Here is a 20,183-nt window from a genome sequence, read left to right on the forward strand (position 1 = left end):
GACTCTAAGGAATGAAACACAAAAAATACCTTCATGTAAAGGAAATTAGGATCATAATTTGGTGCAAAATAGTGTTTTCCCTCTTATTTGATCATATCGGAAAAGCAAATGCATTGATTGGACTGATAGAATTTCATCTTTAGACCTATGGATTATTCAGAATTGTGCAAAGTATGACCTAAATATCACTAATTAAATTGAACTTAATTGTTGTTCTTTCTAAGTTTTTGAGATTGTTTTTAAAAATTTAAAGCATTCGATTTCCATTAAAAGAATTTAGATGACATGTTTGTCAAAACTCAGTTCATTGAGTAGCAGGATCGTTTGTCTCTCATGAAGATTTTTTCTTCTTTTTAAAACATTTGTTTCAAACACTTGGTGTAATTTTGTCTTGTATGAAGATGCATACCTAAATGTATATTCATATCTGTTATTGGCCATTCAAAATAATCCTATAGCTGCAGCTGAGTGGCAGCTTTATATAATAATCCGACTTTCATGTTTGATTTTAAATGTAAATGTTTCAAATCAGGGCACGAAAGGAGATTTGGAAATGTTTACCATTGACCATAGTCTCTGTTTGCCAGCTGTTCCGGTGGTATTTACTCTTCATAGTTCAGCTGAAGTCAGTGTCCTGGTCGTAAACTTTGACTGATTGTTTGGACTTCAGGAGTTGAGGGTGTTAGCTGAGGTCTGTGTGAGACCAGAGTGGTCCGGAGGAGCAGGTTTACCTTGATGGACAAGTCTTTTTCAGGACCACTTTTGGTATGCTGCATATGTCAGAGCACCTCACCCCTGAAATGAGACACTGATGCAACATGCAAAAGCTTTTTGGACGTTTACTGATGATGTGCTGAATCTTTGGATTGCCTAAAAGTGCTGTAACTAAAAGAAAAAATCAGCACAATTTAAAATGGGTTAAGTGTGTCATTTCCTTCCTATATACCGGTGTAGACACATTAGTGTAAAACCTAATGCCACAAAGATTACTGGCATTCAGCTGCACTGTTTTCTTTTGCTTACTTAACAAAAGGGAATTGTTTCTTAAGAAACAACAAGATAAACAATGATTGCTCTGAATAATGGATTTTTTTTAAACAAAAGTTTCCTTCGATAAAAGCAAAAAAATCCAAACCTTTTGTGTTGTATCCAAAGTGCTGCAAGAGTTCGAATTCTTCAAATAACCATCTTGTCTTCGTAAGAAACATGAAGCTCTTTCAGAAAAGTGCCAGCTCTACAAAGCAGCACAGAGGTTGCTGAAACTGCTGAGTTGAAAACGGTTGAAAGAATTATGGATAAGATTGAAAGAAAAAAAAAAGAAATTGGACCAGAGATGACCTTAGTAAAAAAAAAATCAGTGCAGTCAACTGAAGCAAAGGAGACTGCAGAGATACTAAACATGTCCAACAGGAAAAGTAGGAGCATTTTCACAGACAGTGAGAAGAAAAGTCTGGGTTTTAGGAACCAGCATTTGTAAATGAGTGGAGGAAAGTATTTCTCTGGAGTGATGAACATGTGATGTAGTTTAGAAAGAGAAAACCAGTGTGATGTGAAGCAGCCGTTTCTGATACAACCTGTGGAGGCAGTATCACGATCTGAAGTTCCTTAATCAGGTCAGATCAGGGTTCAGTGATAGTATGTGACCAAATAAAATCCTGAACTTTCAGTCTGAATGGTCTGAATGACCAAATTCTTCCACTGACATGACAACTTTTTTGTTCTTTTCTTAACACAAATAAGGAGTTTTGGGAAGCTTCTCCACACAGGTTTCAGATCTGAGCTCCTCTGATAGAGAGTCTTTGGGATGAGCTGGAAAGCAGAAACTGTGAAGGTCATGAAGGTTGCATGATCCCGTTGAATGATAGTTATTTTGATTTATTTCCCATGGATCACCAGTAATAAGGCTGTGAATTTACATGATTAAATCAGTGGCCCTCTAGAACGCTGTTTGCCTGAGCTGAATGTGCGATGAGGCCACTTTCATCTACATTCAGTCCTTCAGCATAATGTTTTAACCCGAAGGGTCATAGCGAGGAAAAACTGATTTAGAGTAAACACATTCAAAGTTAAGAGAGAGAATGTGGAGTGAGCCGCATGAACAGAAGAATAAGTGTAAAAAGGCTACAAAAGATGTCTGCTGTTTTTGTATTTAGAGTCAGGCTTGTCTGTGAACAGCTCGTCCCACCGCTGTGGGGTCACAGCAGACGGAGCATGACTGGTCAGTTTGTTGGCAGTGTCAATGAGGGGATGGGTGGTGTGAAATTGCAGAGAAATAGAAGTGGTGTGAAATAGAAGAGAACTGGGCGCTGATGGATGCTGCTCTTTAGCTGGGAAGAACATGTGACGCCAGAGTTCTACAAAATATGAAGCCTGAGGGAGCAAAGGCATTTCTGCTCCTATGGGCCTACGGGGAGATCAAGATTCCTGAGAGACCAACTTTCACACTCCTGCTTCTGAGAAAGACCCATCCCATCACAACCACCACCACCCCAGACAAGGGTTCTGCTCCTCTTATCTTGTTGCCCTCCACTGAGGGAGGAGACAAGAAAGCAACTTTACAGTTGAGGATAACAAAAGGACTGAACGCATATCAAGTTTTTCCAGTTGTTTCCTTCCTGCTGCGCTGCGTTCCACAGCAAGTATGTTTGTTTTTACTTTTCATTGACTCATCAAGTGTCTTCTTGTGGAAAGCATAAAGATTAGCTGTTTTTTTTTAGCAGCCTTCTGATCGAATCCTCCTTTAGTTTATGACAGGAGGGTCAAAACATTTTGCAAAGGGGTTGAGATTTGGTGAGGGGAAAATAAGTGAGGGCAGACCTGAAAATCTATTTTTATAACATAGCATTTAAATTTGGTATTCAATAAACATTTTATTGTAATGGCATACTTTTTTCTTCTCATAGAACAAATAGATCTAAATACTTTTTTACCTAAAGTTCTCTCAATTTGTCCATTTTTTGCATTGTTCATACCCAGCTATCTCATCTTAGTTAAATGTCTCGTTTAGTAGTGCCTCCTTATAGGGAATTAAAAAAAAAAGTAATCCTGCCAACCACAATCAAAAAGTCGTAAAGTAACAGTTTATGGAAAAGGGCTGGAGGACGAATATTTTTGATTTTTAGAAAAAGAACCTTTTCACCGTGGCTGCATTTGGCCCCTTTGGCCGGACTTTGGACATGCCTGGTTTATAACTCAATTTAACCCTTGTGCTATCCTAGGCACTTTAACGTTGGGAGCTGGGTCATCTAGACCCACTAGACAGTGCTCTGAACCTTTTTTCTTCAATGATTTGTGATCTTCACTGGTGTCCATGGATTACATGAAATCTTTCCACCTTTATCCACCTTTGTCATGGTAGGAAGAACATGTCAATGTAAGGGTGGGGTCATCTAAGATAACACAAGGGTTACAGATTTTGATTAGATTGTTCACGTGTTCAGTTTATACTCTGATGATTCTGATAAAAGTTTTAATTTCCTTTGTCTTCCTTTTTACTTGTTTATTAATCTGAAATACAGAGACTCCTTCTAAATTTCAGCTCAATGCGATAGTAAGATGTGTTGTTGTTTTTTTACTAGAACAGAACAGCCCACTATTGTAAGATGACAGAGATATTTGAGCGCACAGTGGAGTCTTGTGTAACAGCATCTGCTCCTCCCCCCCATACATTTGCATATACTTCCCCTCCAGTCTAACTCTTTATGACTTTTTCCATCATTTTTTTTTTCTCCTGAGGACGTCTTTAAGGTTGATGTAAGCGTTCCAGAAGCAGCCACTTATATAAGTGCAGCTTATTGTCAAAGCTGCCCTGATTGCGTCTCGTCCTCGCGCGTTTTGGCGCAGTGGTTGTGACCAACCAGCAGAATCCTGAAGTTGGGGAAAAGTGTAAAAACAAAAAAAGTAGTGAGAGAGTTGAGTAATCTGTGAATGTGCAAAGAGGGGACGAAAAAAAGGCGTTCTCTGGCAGCTGGAGAACATTCCCCGGATTTAAGGAGGGGTCATCGGGCCACAGCTCAGCGCCGCCCCGCGCTGCGCGCATGAACTTTGTCACAAATATAGAGGCTGCGTCCCTCTCCTGCCTGCGCGCTGCGCCCTGTTGCAGAAATGACCATGTGGTTCACTGTTCTCGCCGGGCTGGTCGTCCTGTCGTTGTCCTACGTGAAGGCTTTTTGTCCGCACCTCCAGGCGGACTGCGTGTACATCCTGAGGAGCCTCGGATTGGGCTTGAGGCTGCTCAAATACAGGAGGAGGAAACCCATCTACAGCGTCCTGGACTGCTTCTTGGATGCGGTGAAGAGGCATCCCACCAAGACCTTCCTGCACTTTGAAGGACGCGAATACTCCTACGAGGATGTGGACAGGCAAAGCAACAAAGTGGGCCGAGCTCTGCAGGCTGAAGCCCGGCTGAAGGAAGGGGACACCGTCGCGCTGTTCCTGCCCAACGAGCCCTGCTTCGTGTGGACTTGGCTCGGTTTGGCCAAGCTGGGCTGCCCGGCTGCTTTGCTCAACTTCAACATCCGATCCAAGTCCCTGCTGCACTGCTTCTCCTGCTGCGGGGCCAAAGTCCTCATCACCTGCACAGGTGAGACACCGTGTGTTCACACAGTTAATGATCTGTGCCATCAACAGATATGTCAAGTTCAAAGTTCAGCAGCGAGCCACCGACCTCTCAGTGTCCAAGTTGCGCAACAAGTGGTTATGTTACGCGCGGAAAAATATTTGAGAGAAGGAAAGACATTTTTTTTCAAGAAAATAAAAAAAAAATCTGTCATTCAACCTCATACACAAACCATCCAAACATACTCATATTGAATGAAGTTCTTGTGCTTCTGCTTCTCATTCAATCACATGAAACCCCTCCTGCACTGATGGTGTGACTCCAGAGGAGCCTGACCTCTCTTTCAGGCTTTAATAGTATTAAGCTATTAACATTACCTCCACTGTGTCTTACTGCAGCATAAACATTATGCTCTTGAGTCACAGTAGAAATGCAAGCATAAATGCATGAACCTAAATTTCTGAAACTTTTTCAATCTTTTTTTCTTTTAAATGGCTTTTTTTTTCTAAACAAACTTTAGCTGCATATTTCTTAAGATTTGGCAGAAAAATGAAGGCCAAAGTAACTCATTGTACATTTTGGTCAAAATGATGAACATTTAAAACATTTTAAAATATAGGTTTTGAGCTGATGCTTTGACCTTTTGTCTGTGTCAACATCCCTCTGACACAGAAGGCATCGGCTGAACTCAGAACATCGGGTTTCTCAATCAGCTTTAGGGAATTTTTATTGGGTGAAAGAGCAGTTTTTGACGAGTAAGCGTACATTATGTTTTTTTCTGAACTCCATCTTTTTGGAGAAACGTTTATGCTTACTGGAACATCAGCGCAGTCACCGTTTCTGCAGATTTGAGGGTCCTGAACATCTTCTTTTCCTCCAGCTCATCATTTATACAGTTCATGAAGCACTTTTTATTATTTTTTAAACAAACCATTTTGATTCACTTTATTTAGAAAGCTGCAATTCCTAATTAAGGTTGTATCAAGCTACATCAGAAAAATTCAATTTATTACAAATAATCCACAGTTAAAACTAAATTCCATTTAGTTCAGACCAATGTGGCCAAATTATTTGACTATTTAGTATTGACCTTCAGAAGTGACCAACAGATTACAAGAGTGTTCAGTGCAACCCCTCTTGCTGAGCAAGCAAAAGGCAACTCCATCCATCCCAACTGGAAAACATGGAGAAACTTCCAGCAGAGCCAGGATACGTATGAATGACCATCTGTTGGGACTGGTTGGGGTCTGAGAAGTACGGTGACCCTGAAGAGGAAATCACACCAACAAATCCCTCAATGCAAAAAAATATTACACATCACGACAACAATTAAAAAAAAAAACAATCAAATAACACAACATTACATTTTAGAAACCAAAACCCAATTTGGAAAGCAAAAGTAGTATCCAGAAATGAAATGTCAATAAAATGAAACACAATCTGAAACTGGAAAATGGGACATCGCTACTTGGATGATGACGTTTGAGTTTTTTCAAATGGGTCTTTAATACATTTAATGATTAGTACGGAGCATACTCAGTATTGGTTCATGCCAAAAAAACCTTTGGCCAAAATTAATGGACAAACGTCATCATCTAATCAATGATGTCCCATAGTCCCTATCTTTTCCAGCTTCTTTATTGTGTTTCATTTTCTAACATTTTCTTCTGACTTCTTTCCTGTCTGGAAACTACTTTTGTTATCCAAAACATTTATTTTTATTTTGTTCAAATTGATTGAAATTTTATTTTGATTTCCAAAATGTAATTTGTTTTTTTTTAATTATTATTATTAATTTTTAACTGTCGTGATTTTCAATATGCTTATGCTACACTTATATTTTCATTTGTTGGTGTGATTTGGGGCTCAGGGCCACCATAGAGAAGCAGGAAAAAGACAGAAACACAGTAACGTGTGTGTAACCCTTGTGCTATCCTAGGCACTTTAACATTGGGAGTTGGGTCATCTAGACCCCACTAGACAGTGCGCTGAACCTTTTTTCTTCAATGATTGGTGAACCTCACTGGTGTCCATGGATTACATGAAATCTTTCCACCTTTATCCACCTTTGTCATGGTAGGGAGAACACATCAATGTAAGGATGGGGTCATCTAAGATAGCACAAGGGCTATATCAAGCATACGGTCAGAACTGTATTACATTCATGGATGCGAAGGAGAGGAAAAGTCTGCATTGAGGATGGTAAGGGGCAAAAAAAGTTTTCCCTAATATAGAACAGTTCCAGTCTATCCAGACAAACTGTAAGTTATGGTTTGTCTGGTTGGGCTTGAGTCATTGATAAGCTTAGAAGGCCACTTTTCAGTTTGGTCTTTGAAGTAAGGGTGGAGAACTGATCTTTCATCCAGTTTAGCTGAGCTTCTGTGATTAAAGTGAATAAATCATTAACTAGAACTGAAAAATTTTCTTGAACAGACTTAGGACTCAAACTAATCTGCATGATAAACCTTAGGAGACTCCAAAGCATGTAGAGAAACTTGCATCTGGTCATATGCGTGCATGGATGAATGTCCCCCCGCCCTCAGAGAAAGTCCCTCTCTACATGCAGAATTTACTTTAACAATGATCTGATTTAGTGCGTCTGCTCCAAAATGCATACATTTGAGCCCCACGTGCCGGTATGCTAGTGGGCCTGTAACATGACACGGGCCGGCATGTGCAGGATTGTGTAACTCAGAGGCCCCCCTCCCCAACGCTGTGCGTTAGTGAATGCTTTTCTGTTTCTCGCAGAGCAGCAGGACGCTGTGGAGGAGATTTTACCGACGCTGAGAGAGCAGGGGATCAGTGTGTATCTCCTGTCTGACAAGGGCGGCGTGCAGGGCATCAACCCTCTGTCCGACAAGATCTCTAAGGCCTCGGATGAGCCGCTGACGCGGGACCTTCGGGCCAACATCCACATCCGAAGCACAGCTCTCTACATCTACACATCTGGCACCACAGGTATACTTGAAAACACCGAAACACATCCATCCTTCCTTATAAAAAACTGTTTGTTTTAAAAAAAAGGTGTCCTTTTTTTGAAACCTGCACTCTTTAGATCCTGGTTATTTTTATGTTTATTTTTTGGCACGTTGCAGAATTTTTAGACAATTTCTGTCTTGTTGATTAGTCGGGCAGTGACAACTGGCTGAGGAATGTGTAGCACATCTTTTGCATAGATAACTTATGCGAAAACCACTGATAAAAGCAAGTAACGACTGGCTGTATATGTTGGAGATCAACATAGTAGGCCTACAAGACTAAAAATAAAATTCCTTTTTATAATTTTAAGTTTAAAAGTTTAAAAGTCGCACTCCGACCTGCTCCTCATTTACAACAATTTGAATAAAAATAATACTAAGCAACACAATTTTAAGCTTAATTTTCTTTATATATGTCCTCCATTATTAGTAAAATGCCACAAAAACATAAAAAAAACTCTGATCCAATTTTCATTGGAGTGGGTCCAATGTGATGAAAATCCAATATTAAGTCGTACATTTTCTAATCAAAAGCTGAAGGGACCTCATTGATCTGCATTGGTTCTGCAAGCATCAACACTGGAGTCCTTCCTACATCCTCACATCTTCTGCATCCATCCTCAATGCTATATCTGCTGTGAGTGATTCTAGGCAAAAAGCACCGTTTTTCATGCACTACCAAGAAAAATAAGTACAATATTCCATTTATTTTTCTTGGGAAGCTGTCATATGACCTTAGAGGAAATGCTCTTACTGTTGCGCCAGCATGAGGTCAGACCCACATTTCTGTTAGATTGGATTCAGTCACAGAACAAGTTTGTATTTGATGTGAAAGACTCAAAGTCAGCTGTGGCTGAAGGACACATGACAGACCCACGCTTTTTTTCTTTACATTTTGGATAAAATGAAATAAGATTTAAGTCGAATGACTTTAGTTTTTTCTTGATAAAACAATCTCCTCAGATTGTCTGAGCCACAAATTCTTTGTGTGCGTTTCTGTGTGACAGATGCTAGTTTAAGCACAGGTGGACGTTGCTTCTAACGGGCCAGGAGGACATGCAGACAACTACACTCTTTAGCATGCACCTCTGCAAGCCTCTGTGTGGAACAAAAACCTGTGGCATATGGAACTTGGCTCACTCTAAAAGCTGTCAGCAGCTTGTGCTGCGTTGACAAAATCAACCAAATCCTCATTCTTTCTATTTGCCGCACCCCACCTGGAATGAGTTGTCATGTTTATATATAGATGCATCTGCGGTCATCCGAGAATCCTGCAGAAAACATTACTATCAACGAGTGAGCTCATCCAGCTGACAAACATTGCAGCTCCCCCACTGATCTGCTCTGATTTTTACCTGCTCGCTGCTCCGTGATGTCCACCAGCTCGCTGTGCTGGCGCAGTCAGAGCAGGTGTGTGGACCTTTTATGGGGCTGCGTGAGCGCCGAGCGTGAAGGGAGAAATTAATGGACTGTTAAACCAGAGCAATGAGCTGAGAGACGAGGCCGTGGCTGTGGTGGAAGCTTTGGCAGGTGCAGATTTAGAGGAAGCTGAGAACACCTGAGTGAATCGTCCCACAGCAACAGGCTTTAAGGCTGACCCGCTGTCCTTTCATGTTCTTGTAAGGTCTACCCAAAGCAGCCGTTGTCACACATGAGAGGGTGTGGGCCGCCTCCTTCCTCCAAGCTGCCAGTGGGGTCACCTCAGAGGACGTCTTCTACATCAACCTGCCGCTCTATCACAGCGCTGGCTTCCTCATCGGGCTGTGCGGGTCCATCGAGAGAGGTAACTGTCCTCATCATCACTAGTTAACCCTCTCTGCACTCACCAGGGCATTTGCCAGTCAAATCAATTGTTAACAGATTGACCCCCCCCCTCCCCGCCATTAAAATAGTTGTCATTCAAATTATAACATAAAGGTTTAATAACGGTTATTAGATTTTTTTGGTTTAAAAAAAATATAACAATTGTTATATTAAATAATTGTGATTCTTCTACAATTCGATTTTAACTTATGCAGTAAAAAATTTACATTAACCAATCAGAATTGAGTTTTTTCTACAATTGAGTTTTTTAAGGTTTTGTGTACTGAAATGCAAAAAGAAGCTGAGGTTGAACTAAAAAGATAGATATTAAAAATTGGCCCAAAAGAAAATATTTCAAAGGTAAATTATCAGCGCAGATTGTAAAGTAGTCTAAAACGCTTGGCACTACTAAGGGGTGAAAAAAACAGAAGTAGACTTTGATTGATAAAATTTGCCTGACTAATTTGCTGTTTTTCCAGGAAATACCATCATTCTTAGGAGAAAGTTTTCCGCCTCTCAGTTCTGGGACGACTGCAGGAAATACAATGTAACGGTGATGCAGTACATCGGCGAGACGCTGCGCTATCTCTGCAACATGCCAAAGGTACAGGAGGTCACCAGAAGAAGCTCCTGCCGCATCAGTCAGTCTTTGCTGAGCACTTCAAGAAAAATCTGCATCTGTTTTGCAGAAAGAAAACGAGAAGAATCACAAAGTGAGAATTGCCATCGGCAATGGACTCAGAACTGATGTTTGGACGGAGTTTCTGAACCGCTTTGGGGACATTAAAATCAGAGAGCTGTATGCTGCCACCGAGGGAAACATCGGCTTCATTAACTACACATCCAAGATTGGAGCGGTGGGACGGGTCAATTTCGTGCATAGGGTAAAAGAAAAAATGTTTTTTCCTTTGTGAAATCTGTGAAAACAAGTTAACATTTATTTTAAAAAAAGCAAGTTAAGAACAACTGAAAACCACAATGAAGCTGCAGCTTGTTATTCTCATGCATCAGTTGAACTATCGTCTCCTTTAGAATTAAATTTTTTTTTTGAAAACGATATAAAAAAGGTCAACCTTTTTTTTTAATTAAAAAAAACAAACTATATATTTTTAGACACAAAGACTAAACTTTGTTCCCTTCCCTAATAAAAATCAGCCTAAGGGTTCCCTTCCTTGTAAACCTTTGCAGATGTATTAGCAGTACATTTCAAAATAAGAGCATCTCCGTTCATTGCTGTACAGTGGAGCATTACAGATACCACCCTTCAGCTTTAGATCTGCTTTGTGTGGAGGATATAGGAAGGTTTGTTGAAAGCATCATCTAAGAATTTCTGACTTTATCTGATGAATATTTTTTTCCTCCCACAGTTTTTATTCCCTTACACGTTGATAAAGTTCGACATTGAGAAGGAGGAGCCTGTCAGAAACTCCCAGGGTCTCTGCATTGAAGCAGCTACAGGTGATTCACCATTAAACCTCAGGGTGTTCATGAAATTAATTCACGCAGCTCTTAAATTCTTTTTATTTGTCACATGAGGCTGATGTTTTTGTTCCTCTGTGTCTCGGTCAGGTGAGACGGGACTTTTGGTCGGAAAGATAACTCACAGGTCACCTTTTGTTGGCTATGCTGGCAATAAGCAGCAGACCGAGAAGAAACGGCTTAGTGACGTGTTAGAAAAAGGCGACTTGTATTTCAATACTGGCGATCTACTTCGGTTCGACAAAGACAACTTTGTATACTTTCAGGATCGAGTCGGTGACACCTTCAGGTGGGTTTTCAGACACTGTAGTCCTAACGACTCAGAACCATGCTGTTTTTTTTAAGACTTTTCTGATAATTTTTCGTAACAGGTGGAAAGGGGAGAATGTCGCCACGTCAGAGGTTGCAGACATCCTCACCATGGCTCACTGCATCCTGGAAGCAAACGTTTACGGAGTTAAAGTTGATGGTAAGGATTGCTGATTCATGGGAGCTTTGAAAAGTACTTCACAGATCTTTGGGCATTGATGGCTTTGATTGAATCCCCCCATCAGGCCATGAAGGGCGCATCGGCATGGCAGCAGTCACTTTAAGAGAGGGCCAGGACTTCGACTGTTCAGACACCTACAGTTATGTGGTCAAGTACCTGCCCGCTTACGCTCACCCCAGATTCATCCGCGTTCAGGTAAAAATAATGTCTGATTTGTTAAAAATAACAATTAGTTTTACATTTTTTTAAAGTCCCACTCCAATCATCTTTTGATCTATTTTAAAAACATGTTCTCAGTGATGTTTTGACTATGATGATGCCGTTTCTAGACAAAATCAAAAATCCTGTCGTTTTCTAGGACATAGTTTCTGCAGAGCGGTAGTAGTTCATCAGGAATTCACCTCTGAGTTTGTGGGCGGGGCTGTTGGTGTGGAGTAACCCGCCCCTCTTCCGCTCCCTGTTGTTGAGAGTTCTCTGTTCATACGCTCTCCTGCTAGCTTACAGCCAATCACACCCCAACCTAACATTACTGGTGCAACAAAAATGGTAAACAATATCGGAGCCATCCAGCTGTGAAGCTTTGAGCCAGATTCCAGCTTGGATGAGGGAAAAAAGCATGAATCTCTTGTATACTAATGGATGCATCAGAATGGAGCAGAGCAGGGAGCTTGTGGCCCAGCAGGTTAATTTTCTACGTCACAAATCATTTTTCAAACCGTAAATTTCGTCTGCTTCTGATTTACAACAATTTAAGAAATACAGGGAAATGTAATTTTGAGCTGAATTTTCTTAATATGTCATTCATCATTGGTGAATAAAATGACTGTAACCAGAAGCGCACAGCTAAAAATGCAGTTTTTATTATTTTATTTCCTGCAACCTCTCATTGGTTTCAGATCTTTTTTTTTCCGGGGGGAACAGTTTAGGTTCCGTTTCGATAACTGAGGATTTACTCGCTGTGCTTCATTCACACACTTGGGATTTTATGGGTAATTTCTTCTTTCAGCTCTGATGCAGCAGAGACAGAACCTTTGCCGTCACTAATAAGAGGGGGTGTTACAGAGTATAAAGCACTGATGCTGTGGACTACAGCATAGATGGAGACCTAATGATCTATGACATGGACATCATTTTAAAGCGAATAATTGTATTAAGAGTATAAATCTGGTATACAAGCCAAATTGAAACGTTTGAGTCATTTTTGTCGTTAGATAATCCACGTCTCTGTGACATGAAGTAAGAAACAACGTCTTGTGGATTTGGGATGTATGATCCATTTCAAACCCTGTTTTGCAGCCCTGCCTGGAAATGACTGGGACATTCAAGATGAAGAAAGTCAAGCTGGTGGAGGAGGGATTCAACCCATCTCTAATCACTGATCCGTTATACTTTTTGGATCTGGAGAAGAAGAAATATGTGCTGCTGACGGAGGACATCTACAAAGCAATCACTTTGAAGGAAATCAAACTCTAAAACGGAGGCTATAGCTTTAAGAATTTTTTTTTAACAAATCTATCATGGACCATAACAGCTAACTAATCTCAGGGACAGACAACAAATCTTGTTTTAAGAGCCTTTTTTTTTTTTTAACGCAAGTACTGTTCATCTCTACAGTTTAACAAATCCTGTGAAGCAGACGGTGGGAGCCCATCTCACTGTTGGACTTAGGTAATTCTTTGAATAAAAGGTTAAATGCTTCATCCATGGTAAGACCTGCTCTAACTTTAATGACCTTAAGTGCCTTACTGTGTAATCAGGTCAGAGAGGACTTAAGGAGCTGCTGCCTGCACTCACAAACTCTGCAAACCTAATTCCTTCTTCAAAATCTCCCCAAAAAATATTTATTTGTAATGCCCTTCAGAATGTCTGAATTCATTCATCCATGTGTTTTTGTAGACTTTAGGGGGGGGGAAATGGTAATGGTATGTATTCTTTCTAATCTGGAAAAAATAAATAATATATTGTCTAGATATAAGGAAGATCAAACTTTTAACTAAATAATTCAGTTTAAATATTTGCCCAAAACACTTTTGGTGGTTCTAGGAAAGGGATGACACGGAACCACCAACTAATGGCGTAGTTATAACACTGCCCCAATGAGTCAGATGTTTATGTAAATCAATGAGTGGAAAGGTTAACTTACGAAACTAAATTAAAAAAAAAAGGGGAAATTAAATAGTTAGAAGGTAATTCAAAAGAACTTTTGATATAGAAGCCCCACTATAAAGCATGGTGGTGGCTGAATCATGATGTGGAAGTACATTTTAATTGCTCTTTTGGTTAGAAATCTCAAGGTGAGCACGGCAGAAAACATTTGGCATTTGAAACCAAACTATATGTTAGTGAGGTGAGTGAAATAAAGGTAAATTTGAAGAAAAACCTGATTTTTAATAATTCACAGTGTAAATAATCAAAAATCTTTTTACATTTTTTTTCATCTACCAAAATACTTTGTGTCAAAAAAATCTGCAAAAACATGAGACTCAAACTCGAGGGATATTTACTTTATAAATGGATTTATTTAGTAATACAGTGGTATACTTAGAAATGTGTTGCAAAAGAAAAAAAAACAGAACCAAAATAAATAAAAAGAATGTCAGCCACACAGGAAAGAAAATAGTGTTGGGTTGAAGCAGAGTTATCATATCAAAAGAAAAATAGTACTGATGTGCCATAATAAATTGTCTATTAGTACAAAAATACATTTCAGGGCACACAATACAGCATCCAGTATCACAAATAAAGGACGGGACCACGCTTCACAGCAGCCCCTCTCAAGTACATCTTTTAAAATCAGTTAAACCAAGCACTTCTTCTATTTTTGTAAATAAGAATAAAAAGTTTTCTGACAGTTAAAAATGCCTTAAGTAGTGTGTCGGTGTGTGTAGTAGGTTGGTATAAAAGTTGGACTTATTACTGCTTATGTCAGTTCCAAGGCTCAGGGGTTTAACCAGAATACAAACATAACCAAGGTTAACTGCTGTCTCTTTTTTAAACAAATGTTTTCGCTCTTTTATACAAAATAACAAAGATGTAAAAAAGTTCATTTACAGAGAACCAAGGCCATATGCTAGCATTATGTACAGCCACAACTGAAACGTCTTCTAGCTTTGTGTATTTCCTCAGACTTCATATGCATAGCAGTAAAACAAAGCATACCTTTTCATTAGCCCCAATTATTCTCGTGTGCTAAGTCCAAGTTCACGGTTGGTGAGAAAATGCAGACCCTCCTCCCGTCGGGATCGGTACAACTCAAGGACCCGATGTTTTGAACGGTTCGCAGAAAAGTCAATATGCAGGTAAGGCATCACTGCTTGCAGTGTATGATGGGGTTTTCCTCATGTGTTGAACTTAGTAATAACAGGCTTCTGGACCTGAGTCGTAGCACATGCATAGATCTCTAGACAGCAGGAGTTTGTAAAATCAAGTCAGTATATTTATCTACGATAGGTTTTTTTTTTTCTACAAAAACAGCGGTTTAATCAGAGCGTGCTCAGTCGAATGGGCACCTGACTCTTAATACTTCTTTTTATCCTTCTTCTTCTTGGGTTAAATGATGCAAAGGGCTTTCTTCAATGAGTCAGGCTCAGCCAGTCCTTCATGAATGGTAACACATGACCACCGAACTCAAAGGTTCAGTGTTAGCAAACGTTACCTTTTTTTTTTTTGAATCCACTAGAATACACAAAAATCCCACTGCAATATGAAAACTTTTTTTTTTATATGCTCGCACGTTTCTAACCTTTTAGAAAATTAGGTAAAAATGACAAAATTGGATTATCCAGTCTGTGGCACTGGTCATGCATTCCAACTTCAGTTCCTTTGTTAAGATAACTTGTTTTTTTCTTCTTTTTTTTTGCAAGCCTCAAAAGCACCAAACCCCTCCCTCCCCCAAATATTAGTAAAGAAACTAAGTTAGAGCCTCATGGGTGTAACACTCCTCCAACTGTACGAGAATGTGGTTTTGAAATGTTGGGCACAGTAAACAATCGAGTTCAGACTTCATTGAGCGTTGTGCGCCCCCACCAGCAGACAGACGGGCGGACGGGGTGGGGGGGGGTCCCACTGCTCATCACATTCAGTAACAGGCCAGCTGTTGCCCTCCTCAGAAGTGGTCAATGAGCACAGACACGCAGTTTGCACCCACCAGGTAGTTTGGGTCACCAGGGAGAGATTTGTTCTGCCAGGTTTTAGGATCACCTGCAGGGAAACAGCACAGCATTAGAATGATGCTCGCATGTTTTTACGCATGCTGCTGGGGCAAAAGAAAACAGAAGAGGCCAAGATGGAAACCATATTCAGAACTGGGCTTGCATGTCTTCTATGGATAGAAATGTCTGCTTATATGTAGAATAAAAGAAGTGACACCCAGCCCTGATTATGTCTGCATGCAATATTTAAAAGCACATTTCAGCATCAACATCAGGAAAAAAGAAATAATAATAATTTTTATACAAATTCATGAACATTTCTATATTGATCATAGGTTAAAAAAAAAAGAAAAAGAAGAAGCGTTTTCATTTAAAAAACAACAACTCTTGAATCTTGAAGACCTACTCCAATGAAAATGGTGCTTTTGGGGTTTTAACATGCTCTTGTGGGATTCTTCTGATGATGGAGGACAAATATGAATATAAAGAATATGAAGATTAGAAATTGCATTTGTGAGCATTTCTTTATCCAAATCATTGTGAATCAGAAGCAGATGCAAAAAGGCTGTTGGAAAAAGCTCTTAGGTATGATTTCGAATCTACTATGACGAGCCACAAGTTCCCTGCTCTATTCTTATGCATCCTCTGATAAACCAAGAGATCCATGTGCGTCTTTGTTTTCCTCGTCTGAGCTGGAATCTGAATCGAAACTGTAAAGCTGGATAGCTCCAATATTTTTGTCGCACCTGTAATGTTAGGTTGTTGTTGTGAGGGGTGTAAGCTAGTGGGAGAGAGTGTAAACAAAGTGATAATGGGAAATGGGGGAGAAGTCACCCCTCGTCACCACTTCCACCCACAATTCAGAGGTGAATTATAATGAACTACTGTTGCTCTGCAGAAACTATGCCCTAGAAAACGACAGTTTTTTTTTATTTTGACTAAAACCAGAATCCTCATAATTTGGTTCATAGATCATAACGCTTTACAAATAGATCAAAAGATGATTGGAGTGGGACTTTAAGTTCTGTATAAACTACACAAAAAACAAATAGCAGATTTTTCTCTTTTGAATTTCCATGTTTTAACAATAAATGTGATGCATCAGTTCAAACATGAAAGCAGAAGCATCAAATGTGTAGATCCTTTACATTTTTTGTTAAATAAAAACAGAAATCCGAGTTTGTTGATGTGTTGGTATAAACAAAAACTATCAAATTTAAAGTCGCTGTCGCTGACAGAACCAAGACCGCAGCAAGGAGAGGCTGACCAACAAAGATCTCCAAGAACAAAGTGGAATTGTCTGAAGGCGCACAGAGGAGCACAAGGAACATTTGAGACACTGGGAGCTTACACACACTGTGGCTCATGTTTATGTTCATGACTCCACCAGCAGGAGAACAATGAACAACATTGGAGCTCAAGGCAGAGCTGGAAGGAGAAAGCCTCAGCTTTCATAAACACTGCAGCACATCTTTACTTTGTTAGATAATGGAAACATTATTTTAGAGCAAATAAAACAGATTTAACTTAAAGGTGATGAGATTGGAGGGAAAAAAGTGTTCTACTAAAAGAACCAGATTCCCGTCTTTTTCCTGTCTGAAAGAGTCAACCTGAAATTAAAACGTTTAAACCTGGATCCTTTTTAATGACTCACTTTAATATTATTTATTTTAGATTAGGAAATGTGAAAATCTAATAGTGTTAAATCCTAAACTTAAACCACAAATGCAAAAAATACAGTAAATAAATCCAACAACCATGTTAATTGTTGTGTACAAGTAAATAAAATAAAAAAAGATTTTATTGAGTGACCTCCGTTTAGTGAGAGAGAAAAAAATGTCGATCACAGTTTTGTGTCTTTTTCACATTAAGGATGAGAAAAACCGCATACAGGCAGGAGTGTAAAGGGAAATGCGTTGGTTTGGGGAGATCTGCCTCCTCTGTTTCCACATGAGGCGCTTCAGACATATTCTGGTCTAAAACAACCAGCTGCAAAAAACTCAGCAAAAATGCGGCGTTTCGTCTGCTGACTCTCATTTTCAATATAGCCTCTGTAAACTGTGCAAAAAACACAAAAAAAACTGACGTCATGACAGACTGCACCAATTTATATATCATGTGGATGCAGTATCTATGGAAATCTGTTAATAGTTGATATAACCCAACTTTCCTTTATTTTGATGTAAATTAACATCTTGTTTTTAAACAGATGATAATTTCTTTTTTTCCGATTGTTTTGATTGATTGATTTCAGATTAATTTGTTTTCTGTTGAACGGATGCATTGTTAGACTCATTTTAAAGGCTAAAGAATACAATTTCCCGCCACCAAACAGCCTATATGACTAGATAAAAGTGCAGGAAGTGAAGACAAGAGGTGATCATGAAACCATCTAACAAACTTTGATTAAAGCCAGACCTCAGACCCCAAAATAGGACAGAGAGAGGACAGCGTACCCGACGAGGAGTCGGAGGATTTTAGAGCAAAAGACCAACCATCAGGGGTCATAGACGCACAGTGAGGTAAGCGCAGCTCCACCGGCTTCAGGAACTTGAGTCCGTGAGGGCCACACATCACAAGTGGACTTAGCAGCGTTTCTCCTGTACGGATACACAACAAGGTTTAAAATCCTCAAAATAAACACACAGGAATTTGCCAGCACAAAAGGATTATCAGTTATCTAAGCGGGAGAGAGGGAAAAAAAAAAGATAAGATGCCACCTGGTGCCTGGCCTTCATTATGAGGGGCAATTAACTGTTACCTGACTTAGCAGGTAATTAAACAGACGCAGTCCCCCGGTGCTTCGTCTTAATTAAACCGATTCTTGTCTACCAATGGATGCCAAACTGAAGGCTTATATATAACCAGTGTCTTACTGTAGTTAAGCTACTTATTTGCCCATTACATATTAGTTTATATAATTAATTACTTGTTGACTCTTTAAAAAAACATGTTACGATGCTCTAATCTTATCAGGTAAAAACAGAAAACATGGCCACGTTTCTTTAACTTTTAGTTTCTCTTTTGTGAAGCTGGATCTCCACGAGCACAGACAGACTAACCTTTCTCCTTGTCCAGGGGGGGCAGGATGCTGTTGTCCCTGCACACCTTAAAGTAAATCTCCTGCTCCACGCTCTCCGGGATGGCACCCTGGGGAATGATGATGCTGACACCCGTCTCAATGGAGCTCAGAACCCCTCCGTTACAATTGAAGATACCCCGAGCAGTGGCCACCACCGTGTGCCCTTCGTCCTCGTCGTCATCCTCCAGTGCACTGGGACTGAGGGGCAGGGCAGCGCTTTAGTCAGCCAGCATGGGTCCGATACACGCTACGACAAAAAAAAAGAGCTCTCCTTACCTCACAGGAATGGCCTTGGGAATGGCGTTGATGTTATTGTGCTGGTATTTGGGCCTGTTATCCAAAGTGCGTGTGAAAGTGTCCAGACCGCTGTCGTGATCCAGGGGCTGTGGAGACAGCTGCAGTTTCCCACTGCTGTTGCTCAGCACGCCGGGTTTGCTGAGGTGGTCCGTCTTGGGCTGTGTGTCGTTAGGCAGCAGGTTGTGGTTGAATTTCGGGCTCTCAAACTTGCGCTCAAAGGGCCGCGCTGCGCTGGTGTAAGGCTTGGGGACATAGCGGTTGTAGCTCGTTGGGGCAGGAGCACTCAGAGTCTTTGAGGGTGCCGCATCGGTGCCATTGACAGGGGGTTTGTCGGGGAAGCCTCTTGGGGGGAGGTAACTGCTTGGGATGGGGTCATCCCTACTTGTGGGTCTGAGAGCTGGCAGATCCGGTTTAGGATTGGGAGAGCTCAGTGGTTCAGGTATGGAGTTAGCTGGAAGTTAATTAAATAAAACATCAGTGGATACAGTAACTTAAATAACCTCACATTGAAGTGTATCATGTTTTTGTATTTATTGCAGGTTATTCACAAAAAATCAGATTAATCTACATTTAGTTTCTGCAATTTTAGCAGAAAAACCTGTTCTGCAACTAAAGGAGACAACAGAACTGCAACAAATCTTAATCAGATCTAGGAGAACAAATCTAAAGAAAGAGGCTGCTAAACTGTTAGAACCATTTTTAACACAAACCTATGAAGATGAAAGTGAGAATCTTAAATGCTTTTGAATTTTTAGATTTTTGACTAAAGAGAAGAGACAGATAACCACAACACTGGGGTGTTGAAGGCAGAAAACTGAGTTTCTAACTTGGAATATTTTACCCTCAGTGAACTTTTTTAGCCATTATTTTGTAGCAGTTTATCAATTATATCAGAATGGCTGTAACATGGCTCTCTCAGTGCATCTCATACTGGATCTTTGTCCTTAGGAACTATGATTTCCCCCACAATTATGCTTAGATCTAAGAAAAATCTTTATATGTGAACATGTCACACTTCATTATAATACTTCATATGACTGGTATATTTTGTATTAAAGTTACCAATATTTAACCAATACGGTTTCTTGTAATTAGAATGATGAGTGTGTAAAAGGCATCAACGTTGACGGAAATATTTGTCTTCCTTTGTATTTAGGTTAAAAGTGGTGAGTACAGAATTATTCTACAACTTTCCAAGAAGTCTGAAGTGTTCTAAATGATCCTGTTCACCCTGATTGACAGGTACCGTTTTTTTAACCAATCAGCAGGTGAAAAACAGCAGCTCTGCTGCTGGTTTGTGGACACTCGTGGCACATAAGGGACACAAAAGCCTCAGCAAAATCTT

General features: G+C 40.0%; 2 protein-coding genes across 51 annotated transcripts in view; one reads left to right on the forward strand and one right to left on the reverse strand.

Annotated features, from left to right (window-relative positions):
* The first annotated feature begins 1,874 nt into the window (after positions 1-1,874).
* On the forward strand, positions 1,875-13,008 carry slc27a2 (solute carrier family 27 member 2). The gene is made up of 10 exons (XM_004069568.5): positions 1,875-4,582; positions 7,307-7,516; positions 9,161-9,319; positions 9,819-9,943; positions 10,029-10,223; positions 10,707-10,797; positions 10,909-11,107; positions 11,190-11,287; positions 11,373-11,503; positions 12,605-13,008. The coding sequence occupies exons 1-10, from the start codon at positions 4,105-4,107 to the stop codon at positions 12,779-12,781; spliced, it is 1,863 nt and encodes a 620-aa protein (XP_004069616.1). The 5' UTR covers positions 1,875-4,104; the 3' UTR covers positions 12,782-13,008.
* A 799-nt stretch (positions 13,009-13,807) lies between these two features.
* The window catches only part of tjp1b (tight junction protein 1b), a 66,356-nt gene continuing 59,980 nt past the window's right edge, over positions 13,808-20,183 (reverse strand). For 19 of the 50 annotated variants that reach the window (XM_078948585.1, XM_078948583.1, XM_078948588.1 and 16 more), the window contains 4 exons: positions 18,818-19,289; positions 18,522-18,739; positions 17,916-18,059; positions 14,760-15,508 (listed from right to left, as the gene is read on the reverse strand). In XM_078948585.1, coding sequence (XP_078804711.1) covers positions 15,414-15,508; positions 17,916-18,059; positions 18,522-18,739; positions 18,818-19,289 — 929 coding nt within the window. In that variant the 3' untranslated portion in view covers positions 14,760-15,413. Of the gene's footprint in view, positions 15,509-17,915; positions 18,060-18,521; positions 18,740-18,817; positions 19,290-20,183 lie in introns of all 50 variants that reach the window. The other 31 variants (XM_078948594.1, XM_078948592.1, XM_078948593.1 and 28 more) reach the window with 4 other exon arrangements.

The sequence above is a fragment of the Oryzias latipes genome, chromosome 6, assembly GCF_053564925.1.
Source record: "Oryzias latipes strain Hd-rR chromosome 6, Olatipes_Hd-rR_3.1".
In the NCBI taxonomy this organism is placed as follows: Eukaryota; Metazoa; Chordata; class Actinopteri; order Beloniformes; family Adrianichthyidae; genus Oryzias; species Oryzias latipes.

What these genes read in the sequence shown, in the direction of transcription:
- slc27a2 (XM_004069568.5), top strand. Translation starts at nt 4,105, where the DNA reads ATGACCATGTGGTTCACTGTTCTCGCCGGGCTGGTCGTCCTGTCGTTG. An exon ending in CTACACATCTGGCACCACAG is followed by an intron (nt 7,517 to 9,160) that starts GTATACTTGAAA and finishes TGTTCTTGTAAG; the next exon opens with GTCTACCCAAAGCAGCCGTT. An exon ending in GGGTCAATTTCGTGCATAGG is followed by an intron (nt 10,224 to 10,706) that starts GTAAAAGAAAAA and finishes TTCCTCCCACAG; the next exon opens with TTTTTATTCCCTTACACGTT.